Consider the following 18,008-nt stretch of genomic DNA (forward strand, 5'->3'; position numbering starts at 1 on the left):
CAGGAAGTGCTTCGTGAATTATTTTGATTTGAATCAATTATTTTCTTCAGTATTTTAATTAATTCATATAATTAATGTTTTATTTCATTATTTATTTATTTATTAATTGTTTAAAATAAACTTTTGATAAAAGTGTACGACTAACCAACCAATTAAAAAAAATAAAATAATTTTCTGTGGGGTCTAAAATATCACTTTTTTATTGTTCATTTAACCAGTTTAATAAAGCTTAGGTCATGGAACGTGTTTTATCGTCTGACCTAGACCGAATCTCATTTTCAGTTAAATTTTCCTTTTCATGCAGACTGTGCACTTTCATTGTTTTGTTAAGCCACACATTTAATTACTTATTTTGTATTTGTTTGTATTAAGTAGATTTTGTCTTGTTTTGATTTGTTTTTCTTCATTGTAAAATTGTCCTGAAACTCATAAAACAAATTGAACACCATGTTTTATAATTGTCCTGTGGTATTATTTACACCTAACTTCCATTGTACTGCTTTCCCACTGTGTCCATAATACACCAATAATCGATTTGCTTCCTCTCTCTGTGTCTCTGTTCTAGTGGTCATTATGGCATCTGGTTTACTGGTTTACCCCTTCGGTCTGAACTCCAGCCTGGTCAAGTCTTTCTGCGGAGACTCGGACATCTACTACGCCGGGGAGTGTCAGATAGGATGGGGCTACATGCTGGCTATCGTAGGTGTCATGCTCACACTCTTCCTGCCCTTTTTCGCCAAGTACGCCCCCAAGGAGCATCTGTCACCCACCCCCTTGCCCACCCTATTATAGAGCTTTAAAGACCACCGCCTACAACATTCACCCTGCTCTGCCATCATTGCTATAATTCACACAACAATCTGAGGATGGACAGACTGCGGAGTCTCCGCATCATTTCGCCATGGTTGGTGGTAATGATGCCATCGAGACGAGCAGAACTCAAGAGCCCTCATCCCCTCTATTCGTCTTGTTTTTTTGTGCTGGTGTCTTCCCATATTCAATAAGGTCCTTTCCCCCCTACACAATCAACATCCCAAGTGAAAAACTCATTTAAAAAGGATTATATGGATTTTGTTTTTTCTTTTCCTTCTTTCTAATTTGTCTGTTTTTGAAGACCTCTGGACTAACTACTGAAAATAACGGCTAATGGACCATGGTGCAAATTTCTGAGATTTTGTTTGCAAGGATCAAAACCAAAAATAGCGAATTAAATGAAAATTGAGTAACATTTTCCAATAACTTTTTACTGAGACTTGTCAGCATGCAATGAAAGCGGGCTTCTGCTAATGGATCAACGGATTCAGAGGAACAGTTTCATTGAGAGAAACTCAACTCAAACTCTGTCAATCTGACAGTGGGAAAGTTTCGCATTATCCAGTTTCTAACACCTGATAGTACCTATTCAAGGACCAACACTGTGGCTTAAGTGAACTCAAACCTTTTTTTATTCTCCGTATGAGTCTTAAATTCACACTGTATTTTTCTTCACTTTGTTTCTCATAACCCTGTGAGAGCCATCAAGGAACTGTATATATAGTACGGACAAGGCCGTTGCTTCAAACTGCCATGGATGGTTCGGAAGCATGGACTTTTCTCAACAACTGTATGTGAAAGCTAAATGATCCCACATGTAAACCTTGCATTTTTCCCAAACTGGGTGAACAGGAAATGTTGTGAAGCCTCCTTTCGCTGTAACACATACTAGTACTGAATTATTCAGGATTACACAAATCAGGAGCAAGGCTGTTCTTAACTTAAAGTTGGGCTTAGTTAACACTGAGACACTATGTTCTGGAAAACACCAACTTCTAACCAACTTGTGCCTTTTGACCATTGCTAATGCTAAGACTTAAGTACCTTTCATCAGGTAATCTACTTCTAAAACATTTTGTAAATGCTTTCTTGTTGGATTAACATTGTGTGATTATTTCTGTATGTCTCCATCTTTCAATGATGATTCGTTTTAGTCGAAAGTCTTTAATGATGGAGCTTCTTGCCAAGATGATGATGTTTTGAGAGGGTTTCAAACAAAGAACAATGATGAAAGCTAAATTAGCAAGTCATTAAACAAGACAGGAAAAAAACATTTCAGTCCTGGTTTGTCATGACAGATTTATGTACCACTTTAAGAAATTTAAACGATCAAATTAATCTAATGTGCTAATGCATTTACTCTTGGCACAGCAATACAGTGAAGCTAAAGCTTCTACTTGGATCATTCCATATTGCACTTGGCTCACTTTTGCTGTTGTGTTGATTCATTTGTGTGTTATGTGTTCAGACTGGCTGATAACATTGGCACTCAACTGCCCTCTTGGTAGATTTAACTCTGACTTCTATTATGATATATATGAGCATACAGCCAAGAAAAAAAGAATATGTGTGTACCTTTAACTGTTAACGTTAAGCTGTAGCTCAGAGGACAGAGCACAACTTTAAACTGGCATCAGATGTCAAACATAGCAGGCCCTTTTAATGTGTTTTTGCAGGTGTACACTGGCGTCCTCCGATTGCCTTGATGGTGTCGGCAACTTGCATTCTTGAGTTGTGTTTATGATCATGTATGTATGTGCAGTCTGATCACTGGTAGCTCTTAGAACTCGTAGATTAGTACTGTGGGTTTCCCACTGTAATGTTTGGGTTGTAAATAATTCTGTAACATGACATCCTGATGGTTGGTTCCCTTTTGAAAGATATATTTTGAGATGTTACCTCATCAATGTGTTTGTTTAACCTTTGAAATCCTTAACGAATTGCTGTTATGTGTTTCTTCTTTGTAATAAATCATTTCATAAACTTAGCAAATTGAAGTCTTTTGAATGAAGACGACAATAAAGTTTTAAAGGGACACTAAGTGGGAATTTCTCCCATCTAGTGGTGAAACTGTATTTTGCATTCAAACGAATAATGCTCTCTAGCGCCTCACTTTTCCAAATACGCGTTGCATCTACGGTTGCCGTTATGTACCAAAAAGCTATGACAGGATGTTTTATAATAGCACTTCGAGTTTTCCTTCGGGTGAACAGGTTTGTTATTTAAAACAAACTGAAACTTGAATCAACGAAAAAAAGAATGTTACAGTATAAATTACTGACTGTGAAAAACATTAACTATGGTAGTTAGTAGTAATGCCGCCTTTATTCGTTATATTTTTGAAGTACGTGCATTGTTAGATATCATCATCATCATCCATGCCTTCTCTAACGTTCCTTTACTCAATAGCTGCTATTCATCAAAGAGCCTGTTTAACTTACTATGAATAGAATAGATAAATAGATATAACTATAAATGTTCTACTGTCTATATAATAAAGTTCACAACAAAGCAATGAAAAATAAGCTTGTAATTAAGACCGTAACATTGACTTACCTGTCGAGAAGAAAGCAGGAAACTTCAGCATCTCTTTTGAAAGCTTTCTCCTGCATTAGCTATCCCGACATTAACCCTTGTTTTTGTAATCTCCGGTCACGTTTCCTTTTACGGTCTATTTTGGACTTTTTCGACGACGAGGACTCGTTATCCTGTGACTCAGCATATGTATGAATGAACGGTGTATAAATAATCGTGCAGTGCATCCTTTTAAACTTGCCGCGGCAGTGACAAGCGCCTCTCTATGCTCTGCTCCTCCGCTTCTGCTGGCTTCAGTCACATGACGCTGGTTCTGAACGAAACGCGTTGTGGAAAAGCGTTGGCCTAGTACTTTTTGTCCTTCTCGGCTATTATAGTTTTTCAAGATGGCGGAACTACATGGAAGCCTCCGTGGATCTACCCGTCCCATGTATATAAAGATGATAAATTCTTCGTTTACGAGGATTAGTCTGATCATTGGCAGAGGTATTTGTACACCATTGAGGGCATATTTATGAATAAAAATATTGATTTTAGATAATAAAATACCTAAAAAGCTACATATTGTCCCTTTAAAAAAATATTTTTCAAGTTTTGGATTTGAATACAAATTGGTTTTTAATGCACCAATTAACAATATAAATGCATATACATTCTAACTCAAATATTATGCATATAAATAAAATAAATATATTATGACAACTTACAATAAATTAAAATGACTTAAATATTATATTTGAATGCATATAAATTACAATACCTTCCGATTAGATATGCATGTAAATTAGAACTAAAATATTCTAAATGCTTCTCTATTATAATAATTTGAAATTATATAAACATAAATTCGAACAAAATATTTTAAATGCATATCAGTTATAATAACTCAAATATTATAAATGCATCTAAATTATATCTCAGAACAACAATCCAAAGTAACATTCATTCATCACATACAGAATCAAAATCTCCAGATACAGATCACAGATTTACTGTGATGCTGTTTTATCTTCACAGACAATTGAAGATCATCTCTTATTGAACTAATTCACAAAACGAAAGCAACCCTAACTTCAGTAAAAGTCTGTGCTCGTGTTACTCACTCGATCCACATCAGATTTCACTGAGAGCCAGCACCACATCCCTCATCTCTGCATCTGACGCTCTCACAGCCTCCTGCGCATTCCTTTGTTCTGACAGTGAAGCAGCTCGGACTGACACACACGTCATTGTGTCCTTTTGCCTGTCGTAGTTTCCGATGCAGCGATGCACCTGACCTCTGATCAGTCTGGGCAGAATATGATCCTACAGAAAAGACATACAATGACTTTATAACTCTGAACATACATGTTTACGGTGTCCCTACCACTGCCAACATCACATAACAGTGTGCAGTCCTAATGGTTTCTCTTATTTAAAAAATAGAAAATGCACAAATGGAAAAAAGTGGGCGCAAGTCATAACCTAGAGAGAGCATCTTGTTTCTTTTAATTGTTTCTTGTTTCTTCAGATCTGTATCTGTAATTTCATCTCTGGTCTAAACCAACAAGTTTAACATTAAAAAACATTTTGGAGAATTACGGCCACCTACAGCAATATTGTGGTATGAGCTCAAGTTTTACAGGACACGTTTATGCTACTTTTACGATTCTTTTTTTGTCATATTTGGAGCTTGACAGCCACAGAATCTATACATTTTTATTGTATGGAAGAGAAGTGTGAACATTCTTCAAAACATCTGTGTTCTGTGAGGCAGAGAAAGTCATACAGGTTTGGAACAACATGAGGGCGAATAAACAATGACAGAATTTTTATATCTGGGAGAATTATTCCTTTAAATCATCTTGTTGCTAATTAGAAATGAATACAATTATTATAAAATATTTGTAAAAATATACACTACAATTTCAAAAGTTTGGGGTCTGTAAGTTTTTTTATGTTTTTGAAACAAGTCTCTTTAGCTCACCAAGGCAAACAGTAATATTATATTGTGAAACATTACTGCATATATATATATATATATATATATATATATATATATATATATATTTAAGTGTAATTTATTCCTGTAATGGAAAAATAATAATAATATGCTGATTTGGTCCTCGAGTAACATTTATTTTTATAATCAGTGTTGAAAACAGTTTGCTTTATTATTTTTCTGGAAACCATGATACAGTTTTTTCAGGATTCTATGATAAATAGAAAGTTCAAAAGAACAGCATTTATTTGATTTGATTTAATTCTATTCATACTTATTTATTCAATTTAATGTATCCTTGCTGTAAAAAGCTACCCTCGACATTTGAATTTGCTCAGCAAGTTGCTCTGGCATTGAGTAATGATGCTCATTAACTATGCCCTTGTAGCCGAGCTGCACCAATCACATCGGGTTATCTGATATAGGCGGGCCAGAGGCGAGATGATGACAGCACTGTGATGTCGAAGTCATTAGTAAACATTGCAAGATGGCTATGGATGAACACCAGTTGTTTGAAACGGCTTTGGCCGCTACAATGAACGAGTTAGACTTGGCTTTTTATCTAAAAGAGGAACAGAAGACGCCGCTCGAATCGTTCCTTTGCAATAAGGACGTTTTTGCTGTTTTGTCGACCGGATACAGCAAGAGTCTAATCTACCATTTAGCTCCGCTGGTAGCTGGGGTATGGGGCTCTGGATACGTCACCCTGTGTATTGTTGTGATTGGTCGTAGTGTTATCCAATTACGTGCAGTAAGATTTTCAAATGCAAGCTTGGTGCCGCCCCTCACGCTGGGCGATTTTCATTACTCAATGCCACACCCTTAATCTTTCAGATTTGGGTCTGGATTTCCAGGCAAGTAAAAAGCAGTAGTTTCTTTAAAAAACAACAACCTACTGACTCCAAATGTTTGAACAGCATTACATAAAAAATATAACATAATAATATAATAATAATAATATAATTATACAATTGTAAAAATGCATGTGTTACAATGAAGAAGAGAAGATACAGCAACTGAAGACCATTAGGGGCTGGTTCACACAGAACGCATTTTTTTTTTTAAACACGAGACCCAGGTAAAAAGCTAATAAAAAAAAGAAAACCTGCAAGGTCTAGAGATGTGTTTTTAAAATAAGTTAAAACTTTTTTTTTCTTGAGCACCATGTTTTTAGAACTCTGCATCATGCACAGGACGCAAACGCAAAGGTCAAACACGTCAGTCTAGCACGTGCTTACATTGAAAAACATTAAAGAAAAGTAGTGCACTGAAATGGAAAAAAATGTGTTCTGTGTGAACTAGTGTTGTCACGATACTAGAATTTCTAACTTCGATACGATACCTTAAAAAATATCGATATTCGATACCTTTTTCGATACCACGGAGAAAAAAACTGCCACAATATTAAGGGGGTAAGTCTAGAACATGACAATGAGGTATATTTTACAAAAATGTCCTGAGTTCTATTTGTTAATATTTTTTCATTGGACCAGAGCTATATGAGCCGTTGTATTTTTATTACCTACTGTTATCAAAGATTAAAATATACTGTAACAAATGGATTGTTTATCGGTCATAAATGCTGGTTAATACATTAACGTTATTTGATGAACAGATTTAAACACAAACGTGCGTGCATCACATGCAAAAACAATGCTCACTGGATCGACATGAAGTCAAGTCACCTTATTTATATAGTGCTTTTAACAATAAAGATTGTGTCAAAGCACTTAACACTATCAAATTGGAGGACAGAGTGTCAGTAATGTATAATAATAAGATTAAACATTACATTTTCAGGCATATTATTATTGAATTCAGAGATGTCATTGTCTAGCTCAGTTTAGTTTAATTATATCTGTGTAATCAAATTGATGATCGCAAATTTAGGCAAATTGCAGAATTAAATAATATTTTTTTGAATAAAGTTAAATAGGCACAAGTAATTTACATTTGACCACAGTTAAAATACTTTTAAGATTCCTCAGTCAGATTATATTAACTTTAAGAATTACAGTGGAAAAACGAAACACACTCATAACAACAATACTAGGCCATCTTGGTTAATGTTTCAGAAAAGTTCAAATGAGAAGTTACAGAGGAGTTACAGTTAGTTATAGGGGAATTCAGAAAGAGGTGACCCATTGATGCTGAGTAGCATACAGGTACATGCTGATAAATGTACGTCCCCCTGGAGCTTGTTCGTTAAGTTTGTTTTCAGAATGTAAAAAAATGAGTGATGTGAGGGATATTGATAGCCAAACAATCTTTTGGGTGCCCGCAGCCCACTCGCAGTGTGAAGCGCGTGTCCGCGCTATTCTCCGACATGCCCGCTCGCGGTGTTCTTTATCAACCAAAGCCGGTCGCGAGGGCGCCACACTCGGCATTTTTCCATTCACTTCGCTTTTGCTATTTAACCAGAGCGAATGAGACGAGTGCGGTCACGTGTGGTGTTAGTCAACGCGCCTTTGGAGAGAAGTTAAAGTGACAGCTCGGCTAGTATGGGAGTATCGATACTTCGGGACATTAGTATTGGTACCGTTCCGATATTTATCGAAATATCGATATTTTTGACAACACTAGTGTGAACGGCCCCATAGCATGTAGTTCAGGAAGATGACCAATATTCCCAGACTCACAATTTCATAGTAAAGACACTGGACGACCTCTTTACCATCCCTCATGAGGAATTTCTTGGCTCCGTATTCTCCAACTGTAACTGCAGAGTCCAGTGTGGCTGTAAAGAGAGACAGGACTGTTAGACAAAGATTCAAATCAAGGGGATCACGTGTGTGATAGTCTCCTCACCAAAGATCTCAAACAGCATTGGTACTCTGTTCTTATACTGGCTCCAGTGCTTCATTCCTTCAATAACAGCAGAAATAAGACGCAGCGATACCTCACGGGGGGGCTTCTATCCAGCAGGAGGGAAAATAAATGATGTTAGTTGAACAAATAAACAACATTTTATACTGAGAAGCAGAAAATCTTTAGTAGAGGAAAGTTATGATATGAAAAACTTATAATTGTTAATTGTTAAACTTATTGTAATATAACTTTTTTCCATGAAACGCACACACAAAGAAGATCATTCAAATGAATATAGGTAGATAGTGACAAGGGTTGTAAAGTTTCAAAAAGGCACACAAATAAATAATGGTGACTCGGTTCAATTGCAACTGTTCTTTGATTTAGAATTTTGTGTGAACTATGCCTTTAAAGGGTACCTCTTGCCAAAATGCAACCTAGGGTATTTTTGTTAACCTACCCGAGGCAAACTTTTGTTTAAAAGCATAATTAGAATGGAAACACCACTTTTAAGTTTGACCGTATTTTATTTTCGGTCAAATTGCCTTGTGAATGGGAGTGCTTGGGGCACTACTATGATAGCATCAAAAAACGCTATTTTTAAAACACTAAGAAGGCTCGACACAACATGAAACTTTGCTCGAAGTATCTCTACACATGAACTCGAGCATTGAGAACATTGTGTACACAGAGTTTACTAAAAAAAAAAGATTTTGAACAACTCTTTTTTGTCAGTCAAAAATAGTCGATCTCCGAATGCGAATGAACTGACTCTGAATTTTAGTATTGTTTCTTATATGAGCATCCTTTTTCAAATACAAGGTCAATATTGATTTTCACTAACGACAATACAACAAATTATCCGTGAATTTATATGGAACTAAGCTTTAGGAGCTTTCCAACTCTCTTCACTGTTACGTTGAATTCGGAGATCAACTATTTTTGACTGACAAAATGCCGGCGGCTGGAAACAACAACAGCAACAGTGAGTTGTTCAAAACCTTTCTTTTTAGTAAAGAAAAAAATTAAAAGTGGCGTTTCCATTCTAATAATGCTTTTAAACGAAAGTTTGCCTCGGGTAGATTAACAAAAAGACCCTAGATTGCATTTTGGCGAGAGTTACCCTTTAACTTTGGCTATTATCAAAAGTGAATAAAACTGGATTATAGAAGCAGATCTATTAAAGGGTTAGTTTACTCAAAGATGACAATTCTGTCATTAATTACTCACCCTCATGTCATTACAAACCCATAAGACTTTAGTTCATCTTCGGAACACAAATGAAGATATATTTAATGAAATCTGAGAGCTTTCTGTCTCTCCATTGACAGCTACGCAACTACCACTTTAACGCTTCAAAAAGTTCATAAAGGGATTGTTAAACTAATCCATATGCGGTTTAGTCTGAATTTTCTGAAGAGAAACGACCGCTTTATATGATGAACAGATTTAATTTAGGCTTTTATTCACATAAATATTGATCAGCATACATAAAATGAAGTTCAACTGTATTTGCTTGACGTGCAAGAACAAACCTCATTGGTTCTTGCTGAAGCTCAAACGTGCTGCGTAACACAAGAATGAACCTCATTGGTTCTCGCACGTCAAGTGAACATGCTTGAGCTTACGTTTACCACAACTGATGTGTGAGTTGAATGTTTATATGTGAATAAAAGCTTAAATTAAATCTGTTCATCATATAAAGCGATCGAGTCTCTTCAGAAAATTCAGACTAAACCTTTCAATTAACATGATCTCTTTATCAAATTGGTAGTTGATGGAAGGTCAATGGAGAGACAGAAAGCTCTCAGATTTCATTAAAATAGAATTTGTATTACGTGAAGACCAAAAACTGTAGTGTGTCTAAAAAGAGAAGCATGTACACCCCTTAAGATATATGCATCTATAATCCTGTTTTTTTACTTTTGATAATAAGCAAAGAAGACAGAAGATTGATATGTCACAGTGTGATCTCTAAGCTGAATTAAAAGCTGCAGAAACAAAAACTTTAAAGCTGCAGGTTTGCAGCATTGCAGGATAGTGGAGAAGTAGACTGTGTATTTTTACATTTAGGATTCATTATTTTTTGTTATCCATTTAAATTAAGTTAAAAAAAGAAAAGAAAAGAAAAGAAAAGAAAAGAAAAGAAAAGAACATCGCAAAGTGTGAAGTCATACCAGAGTCCAAAGACATTTTGCGTGCTCAAAGTCTAAAATGACCGCCTCTTTAGACTTGTAAAGTAACACACACCTGCTTCTGAGGGGTGGTTTGGACACTTGAGATGTCCATCTTTTCTTTTGCCCACATTTCACTGGTTGATTGTCCAACGGGTCTGAACTTCCACTTTCCGCTCTGACTCTGAGTGCTTCCTGCTGTGGGTGTACACTGTTGGGGACGGTACGGCATTCTGGGAGAATTTGTCAGTCTATTAAACGACTGTTGATTCTGAATGCCGCTGGACCATGTGGGCTGGCCGAACGACGCTGAGCTGCTGCTTGGAAAGCCACCATGAAGCTGGGATCCAAATGCTGGCAATGAATCCTGAATGAATCTCACTGTAGGCCTTTGTTGCTCTGCCTGTGACCTGGAGGGAAAACGGTGACAAATACAAAATATACTGTCAAAAATCTTTTGCAGGATAACAAATAAAATGTGCTTAATGCAGTAAGATGAGAACGAAATGGTTTTATTCACCTTAAAAATATTAAATGAAATGCAAATGATTCAACTTGACTACGTACTGTAGGGTAATGTAACACTTTACAATCAGGTCCTATTAGTTAACATTAGTTAATGCATTACTAACATGACCAATACATTTGTTACTGTACAGTACTAAATAATTTTGTTAAAGTTACTTAAAAATACAACCGTTCATTGTTAGCTCAGGTCTATTAAATATTAATAGATACAACTTTTGAATGTATAACTAAATGTTGAAATGAACATAAACTAGGATTAATAAATAATTTTTAAGAATTGTTCATTGTTAGTTCATGTTTACTAATGTAGTTTAAGTGTTTGCTAAGGTTACTTAAATGAAAGTAATTCCTAAGGCTCAGGTCAGAAAGACCTTGTTAGAATCGAATCCTAACCCTTGAGCGAGAGCAAATTAAGACTTTATTAATACCCACAGAAACCCTGATAAATATATCTAGCTCCTTTACAGTTTTTAGTTTATTTTTATTGTTACAAAATGCCAATCTTATTTTGGTATTTTCATTCATGTTGGTTTTACTGTTTCAAATTATGGAAGGCAACTGATCTAGCAATCTTGTGTTTCTGAAGAAATAATGCACATATTTGGACCCAGCAGCTCCAAGACCTTTCTGGGTGTTTAGTCATTATTTCATATATGAGTATCAGTTGAGTACCGGGCATAGACAGGTTTTTTTGGGTGAGGTAAAGGTGCATATCCTCGTCCTGCCACACCAGGTGAAGCAGCAGATCTCATGCTGGCTTGCTGAGGTGAAAGATAGGCTTGCTGGTTCCATTGACCACTCTGACCTAAAGCTAAAAAAACAACAACAAAAAACTCTAGGGTTATATTTTACAAGACATGATCATGAAAGACAACACATTATAAGCTTTGTCTGCAAACAAGCGTACTGTAATTAGGCTTGTCACTAATTTATAACACCAAATTGTTACAAATTGAACAAAACCCTGCAGAGCTCATAATTTTCAGTGTGAAACCTTACAGATTTTCATATCACCCAATAATGAATGAATTACTCCAATTTGTAACTACTATAAATCAGGGTTTCTGCAGGTTTCTGAATGCCAATTTAAGACTTTTTAAAGATATTTATAAGACCAAGTAAAGAAAAATTAAGCAATAAATGGAAGAGAACTCAATATGTCAATATGTTCTCTAAATGTAAATGTCTAGGTTGAAACACATCGAGTTGTATTAGCAACACTTCCAACAGATATCCACTACTTTTTTTTTTTACACACAAAGCTTGAATCGCTCTGCTCTCAGCAACTAGAATATGGAAATAACTTTTACTGTACCTTCTGCAAAAAAAGTGATGTTCTTTCTCAGGAGTTTTGTCTTGTTTTCCAGTGCAAATGTCTGAAGATTCTTAAATTTACATTTACTGGAGATATAAAATTGCATAAAATATGAAGAATTGTTCTTTAATGATTTTATGATTAAAACAAGAGCAAATCTTTGCCTGTGGGCATTACCGTTCTGTAACTTGCTGTAATTTAAAGGTACGTTTTCACAAGTCATTGACAGATATTTGTTTTTGTTTTAAGCATAAACTTGCTTCATTTTGTCCAGTTTTTAAAGACTATTTCACATTTGCATCTCAAGTAAATGCATCTTCATTTCAAGATATTTAGATATTTGTATTAGAAAACAGGACTGAATTTTTTTTGTAATGCATGCAACATTTAATGCCACAACTTTATGAATTTAAGACTTTCAGCTCTGATTTAAGACCTTTTTAAAGGCTTAAATTGAGCAAGAGCAAATTAAGACTTTTTAATACCCACAGAAACCCTGATAAATATATCTGGCTTTATCCGCATTCATACAGTACACTCACAAAAAGTGATATATATTATATAGAAAAGCTCAAATGCTTGATTGTTTATTTCGTAGCCGTATGAAACACTATCCTATCGCCCAGCTCTTAACTGCAAAATGAGCAAATTTAAATGTGCAAAATTAACATCCTGACTTTCTGTAAAGATGCTTTGAAACAGAGTAAACTGCGCTATAATAAAATTGACTTGACATGATCTGTAAATATAATCTATAATCTGTCTATTGATTGTTTTCTGTACACTGCATAACTCATTTAACTTGAAACAACTTTATAATGCTGCAAGTTACATGACAAAGATTATTCAGTGTATTATAGTGTAACATAATGACAGAATAAATGGAGTTGGAAAATGAATCGGAAGAACATCTGATGCATAGTGTGCTGCATCAGAACTTGGTACATGTTTATTCAGCATTAGATACGAGACTGACGCAGTGGAAACACATACTGGGAAGAGCAGAAGAGGAGGAGGATTGTCTCTCACTGTAGTGGTTGGCACTGGCAGTGAAGAGCTCACTCTCAGAGGGATTAGATGTCAAAGGCAGCCTGCTCCTCTTCCTTTGATTAAACAGAGGCACGGAGAGACCGCCTGCGGAAACACAGAGAGACAAATGTCTGCTTTGATTTCAGGCTCCAGCAACCTGAATTACACTAACTGCAGCAAAGTGTTGTATTAGCAGATAAGAAGTTTTTCAATTATTAGCCAGATTTATATACAATGAGCTCTCTGGAAATAAAAAATGGCAAGTAATTTTATTATCTAGATAGCAGATGGAAGACAAAGACTGACCCAACTCTTATTTTTAGGTATTTCCAAACAAGTAACAGGAATTCATAATGTGACAGTAAATCCTACCTTACCTGCGTTTGGTTTCTGGTTTTGATTCCTCCACATCTTCACACTGTCTGAGAGGTGTAGCAATATTATTGTGTAAAAATGAAAAATATTACTATTAATTAATCTTTTATATGGGTATCAGCTGTATTGACGGGTCTGGTTTCTCATAAAGATTTGACGTTACTATTCAGTGTTTATTGCGTCGACTCGATGACAATTTGTTTGTTTGTTCTCACTCATTCAACTCAGCTCAAAAAGATAAGTATGGTAGAAATATTAACTAAAATGTTTCTATAATGAGTTTGTATGTAATAGTCAAGCTGTTTTTTAAAGATTTGCTGGCTAAATTAACTTTGCTAATTGTTCAAGGTCATTCATTTAACGTTACATATCAAATGGTGCTTACCAGTACAAAATTGCGTCAATGAAGAGAAAATATGTTAATTAGAAGCGCTCATTCGGTAGTTTAAGATGTATCTGTGGTTTTATCCCGTATTAACTCTTTAACATTATAAAAATATTTGTTTATTGCGACGAAATCATTTTGGCGCGAGGCCTGCTGCTGCTCGTGCACTTGTGAAGCTTCCGCGAATCGGTTCTTTTGAACAGTTCATTTCAAAGAGCCGGAATTAGTAGCCAACTTATTCAGCGCAGCGGTTCTTCACGTCTTATTTCAAGCATTATCTGTAGTCTACTGATATTGACGTGTCGTTTCCATAGAAAGCAAGTACTATTAAAAACAAAATTGTTTACTAGGGGCAAAATAGTTGGTTGCTGACAAATTATGCCACTGACAGTAACTTGTGTAAAAAAGCCTAAACACAATAAATCGTTGTGGGCCTATCAATAATATTTTTAAACAGATACCATTTTAGGACCTTTTCAGATGTTGATAGGATCAACTATCAACTTTTTTGAAAGGCAAAAAAAAAAAAAAAAAAAAAACTTACATTGGCGCTGTGGGCTGTCCGTTTGCCCACAGTTTTGTTCCAAAGAACACATCTATTCTGTAAAGTAGCCTATATGATTTGGATAGGACGGACACTGGTTTTCATGATGAAATATGATCACATCTGAAGATTAGGGACATTAAATCTGAATTAGCCTACAGTATAGTCCATTGAGTCTAGTTTGAAGCCTATTCATGTTTGTGAAGTTGTCACAATTTTTCTGAATTCTGCCCTTTTAACTAAAATCCCAAATATCATATTTTCGTAATAGGCCTAGCCGTTGGATAAATACATTCTGGAATACATTCATATAAGAGCTATAGGCGACTTGTCCTGTGTGGCCTCAAAAAGTTTTGACAATTCACCCATACTTAAAGGAACACTCCACCGTTTTTTTAAATAGGGCTTATTCACTTTCTTTCCTACATTTAGATAGGTGGGCAAATGCATTTTTGTCTCAGTGCATGCATTGTTTTAGTTTGACAGGGTCGGCGCTAGCTTAGCTTAGCATAATGAATGGAATCCTTTGTTGCCAGCTAGCATGTCCTGAGTAAAAGTGATATAAAAAAAATAAAAAACCCAGGGCTTAATTTGAGCCGGAACACGCCGGAACATGTTCCGGCCACTGATCTATATAGAATGACATTATATAGATCAGTGGTTCCGGCACCTCCGACATTGGATCCGGAACCTTTTTTATTGGATCCGGCACCTCCCGTGTCAATAAAATTAATTGCCTAATGAAATCAAATAAAATTACTGTTTTAGTGTTCAATGTTTGTGACACATGACTTGCGCGCTTGTTGTACGAGTTGAGATTGATGTTAGCCTCGATCGTTTCACTCAGGGGAAAAATGTCAAAAAGACGCTAGACAGTCAGATCCCAAACAAGCAAAAATCGTTTCTGCTGATCAAAAAGGAGACCACGGTGGACACAGTAGCCTAGTATCGACATTATATCTCGTTATTTCGACATAATAAGGGGACATTCTAATCTGCCACATTAAGCGTTCTTATAATGGTTTTCTATATATGGGAGGAAAATGCTTAACGTGTAAATGCGTTCATATTATGGGCACATCTGATTTTTTGTACATAGCATATTTGTCAGGATTTTAGTATCATGATGATTAATAACGCACAATTATCCGTGAACTTGATTTGAACAAATGCCTTTCACTTGTGTGTGCAAAATTCAGAATTAAATTAATGTGCAGAAATGTGTACAAATAGAGAGTATGTAGGCCTACTATGCCGTTGTAGCCATTAAAAAAGCGCATTTAGTTTCATATTTGTTAAAATATTATAATGGGTTTTTTTTTCATTTATGTTGATTTATGAAAAGTGAACAGCACGACCGAGTAAGATAGGATGCGCAATATGAGACATGGAGCGGGTCAGACATGATTTTGTCCGTTGAAGATAAAGTTGTTTAGAAAGCCTTTCTTTAAAGTGAATTTCGTTTTGTATAAATTGTATCTTAATTTTAATCAAATTTTCATCAACCATTTGCCTGTAGGCCTATTTATTGAATACGAAACAAATATAACGGAGGCGCCCGCGCGCTCACTTGCATTGCACGTGAACTGCAGCACGAAACTCAGTGTATGCCTCACACAGACATGACAAATACATCAAATACACAAAGCTTGAAATGTCTTTAAACGAAATAATTCAAAACGAAAAAGGAAAAAGGCTCGATTATGTAATCCATTAGGCCTATTTATGTGCATTTCTCTCTATAAGTGCGTTCACACGGAGATGGCGATCGTCAACTTCATCTTTGCAGCTGAGTCGACACTTTTAGAGAAAACACTTTATTGTTTTTATTAATAAAAATCAATACACGCGTCACCGGATTTACAGATGCACGCACACATATTATTTCGAAATAACGAGATATTTTGTTGAAATAACAGTCATTATTATTAATTTATTTGTTCTATCTGTAATAAAATAAATAAATAAATACATATTATTATTAATAATAGCCTACATCTTTTAGAATATTTGATTGAATGCTGAATGTTATTTAAGTAGCCTACTTGTTCAATTTAATAAAATTAAAACTTTAATTGTGATCATTAACATAACTGAATATTAAATATTTAGTGGCCAAGTTTTGCGCAGCTCCCCGTCAATGATCTATCTATAGCACCCACTCAGCTGGCGCTGTCCCTGCAGAGAAGCTATGTAGGCAGTGTAATTATTTTTTTTTTTTTTGTTGTTGTTGTTGTTCCGTTACCTCCAACCCCCGTTTTGAGTCGCCGGATCCACCCCCCCTCTGCGCTCCGGGACCTCCCACTTTACAAATTAAGCACTGAAAAAACCCACCTAATTACTTGTGGCCTGCGTATTCACAACAAGTACAAATAGCGATGCAGATTAACACTAGGCGATTTCCTATGCATATATTGACTTGGGACTATATTAGGGGGAAGCACAGGCGAAGCACTGCTACTTGGGCGCAGAGATATCATGCCCAAGTAGCAGTGCTTCGCCTGTGCTTCCCCCTAATATAGTCCTTAATATATAAGTCAATATCTGCCTAGGAAATCGCCTAGTGTTAATCTGCACCACTATTTGTACTTGTTGTGAATACGCAGGCCACAAGAAGTAATTAGGTGTTTTTTTTTGTTTTTTTTATATCACTTTTACTCAGGACATGCTAGCTGGCAACAAAGGATTCCATTCATTGTGCTAAGCTAAGCTAGCGCCGACCCTGTCAAACTAAAACAATGCATGCACTGAGACAAAAATGCATTTGCCCACCCATCTAAATGTAGGAAAGAAATGGCATAAGCCCTATTTAAAAAAACGGTGGAGTGTTCCTTTAAAATGTATGTAATTTCACTGGATAAATTATCCAAACAAGTGGTATCTGCAAATAAATGACGCTAGAGCTCTTTCAGAACTAATTTCTCTGAGCCATTCTTGCAATTACTTTTAACCAACTGTCGAATACTTTACAATAGCCTACACATATACAGGGATGGGCAGTATTTCAGATACATAAAATACGTACTTGAAATACAAAATACCATTTTGTAAAAATTAAATGTAATTTGTATTTAAATACATTTAAGATGAGTATTTTTGTATTTTCAAAATACATAAAATACTTTTTGCCAGTCAACCTCTTCATCAGGGTACTGATTTTGTGCATCAACTAGTTCAGACATTCACTAGCTCAGCATTGGATCAGCGATTTTTTCTTTTTTTAATAAATGAATGTCATGATCAATTCTACTTGTTGATTAAAGTTCATTTTAGTTCATTAAAGTTCAAGTTATAGTGCATTTTTCACTTCAGCATTACTGCATGTTAGTGCTGGGTGATATGACACTACATAGATATAAAGTTTGAATTGATGGAACTTTTTCTAAATCGTTTACATAGATGGGCCTATTTGTGGGGTAGGCAATTTTATCCGTGCAGCTTTTAGTGGGCAGGAATTATTGGAACATTGGAGTGGAAAAAGAAGCACTGATGAATGATACACCACAAAAATCTTCAGCTTT

The 18,008-nt window shown here is 35.6% G+C and overlaps 2 protein-coding genes across 3 annotated transcripts in view; one reads left to right on the plus strand and one right to left on the minus strand.

Annotated features, from left to right (window-relative positions):
- lhfpl7 (LHFPL tetraspan subfamily member 7) overlaps nucleotides 1-2,799 on the plus strand; it is a 161,498-nt gene extending 158,699 nt beyond the window's left edge. Inside the window, exon 3 of the mRNA XM_081365647.1 lies at nucleotides 566-2,799. Coding sequence (XP_081221773.1) covers nucleotides 566-792 — 227 coding nt within the window. The 3' untranslated portion in view covers nucleotides 793-2,799. The remainder of the gene's footprint in view (nucleotides 1-565) is intronic.
- A 1,151-nt stretch (nucleotides 2,800-3,950) lies between these two features.
- Nucleotides 3,951-14,113, minus strand: spata22 (spermatogenesis associated 22). 2 transcript variants are annotated; one of them, XM_081365120.1, is made up of 8 exons: nucleotides 13,944-14,113; nucleotides 13,561-13,605; nucleotides 13,148-13,288; nucleotides 11,512-11,650; nucleotides 10,388-10,721; nucleotides 8,138-8,243; nucleotides 7,969-8,066; nucleotides 3,951-4,653 (listed from the first exon to the last, which is right to left on the minus strand). In XM_081365120.1, the coding sequence occupies exons 2-8, from the start codon at nucleotides 13,592-13,594 to the stop codon at nucleotides 4,462-4,464; spliced, it is 1,044 nt and encodes a 347-aa protein (XP_081221246.1). In that variant the 5' UTR covers nucleotides 13,595-13,605; nucleotides 13,944-14,113; the 3' UTR covers nucleotides 3,951-4,461. The 2 variants fall into 2 exon arrangements, with proteins under 2 accessions (XP_081221246.1, XP_081221247.1); XM_081365121.1 differs by having other exon boundaries at nucleotides 3,952-4,653; nucleotides 13,184-13,288.
- Between the last annotated feature and the right edge of the window lie 3,895 nt (nucleotides 14,114-18,008).

The sequence above is a fragment of the Scardinius erythrophthalmus genome (genome assembly GCF_964197995.2).
Source record: "Scardinius erythrophthalmus genome assembly, chromosome: 5".
Lineage (NCBI taxonomy): Eukaryota > Metazoa > Chordata > Actinopteri > Cypriniformes > Leuciscidae > Scardinius > Scardinius erythrophthalmus.

Excerpts from the sequence above, each read along its gene's own strand:
- spata22 (XM_081365120.1), bottom strand. The coding sequence starts at position 13,594 with ATGTGGAGGAATCAAAACCAGAAACCAAACGCAG. Across the intron at positions 10,722-11,511 it reads AAAAAACCTGTCTATGCCCG|GTCACAGGCAGAGCAACAAA; the intron begins GTACTCAACTGA and ends TTTTCCCTCCAG. Across the intron at positions 4,654-7,968 it reads AGTGTCTTTACTATGAAATT|GATCATATTCTGCCCAGACT; the intron begins GTGAGTCTGGGA and ends TCTTTTCTGTAG.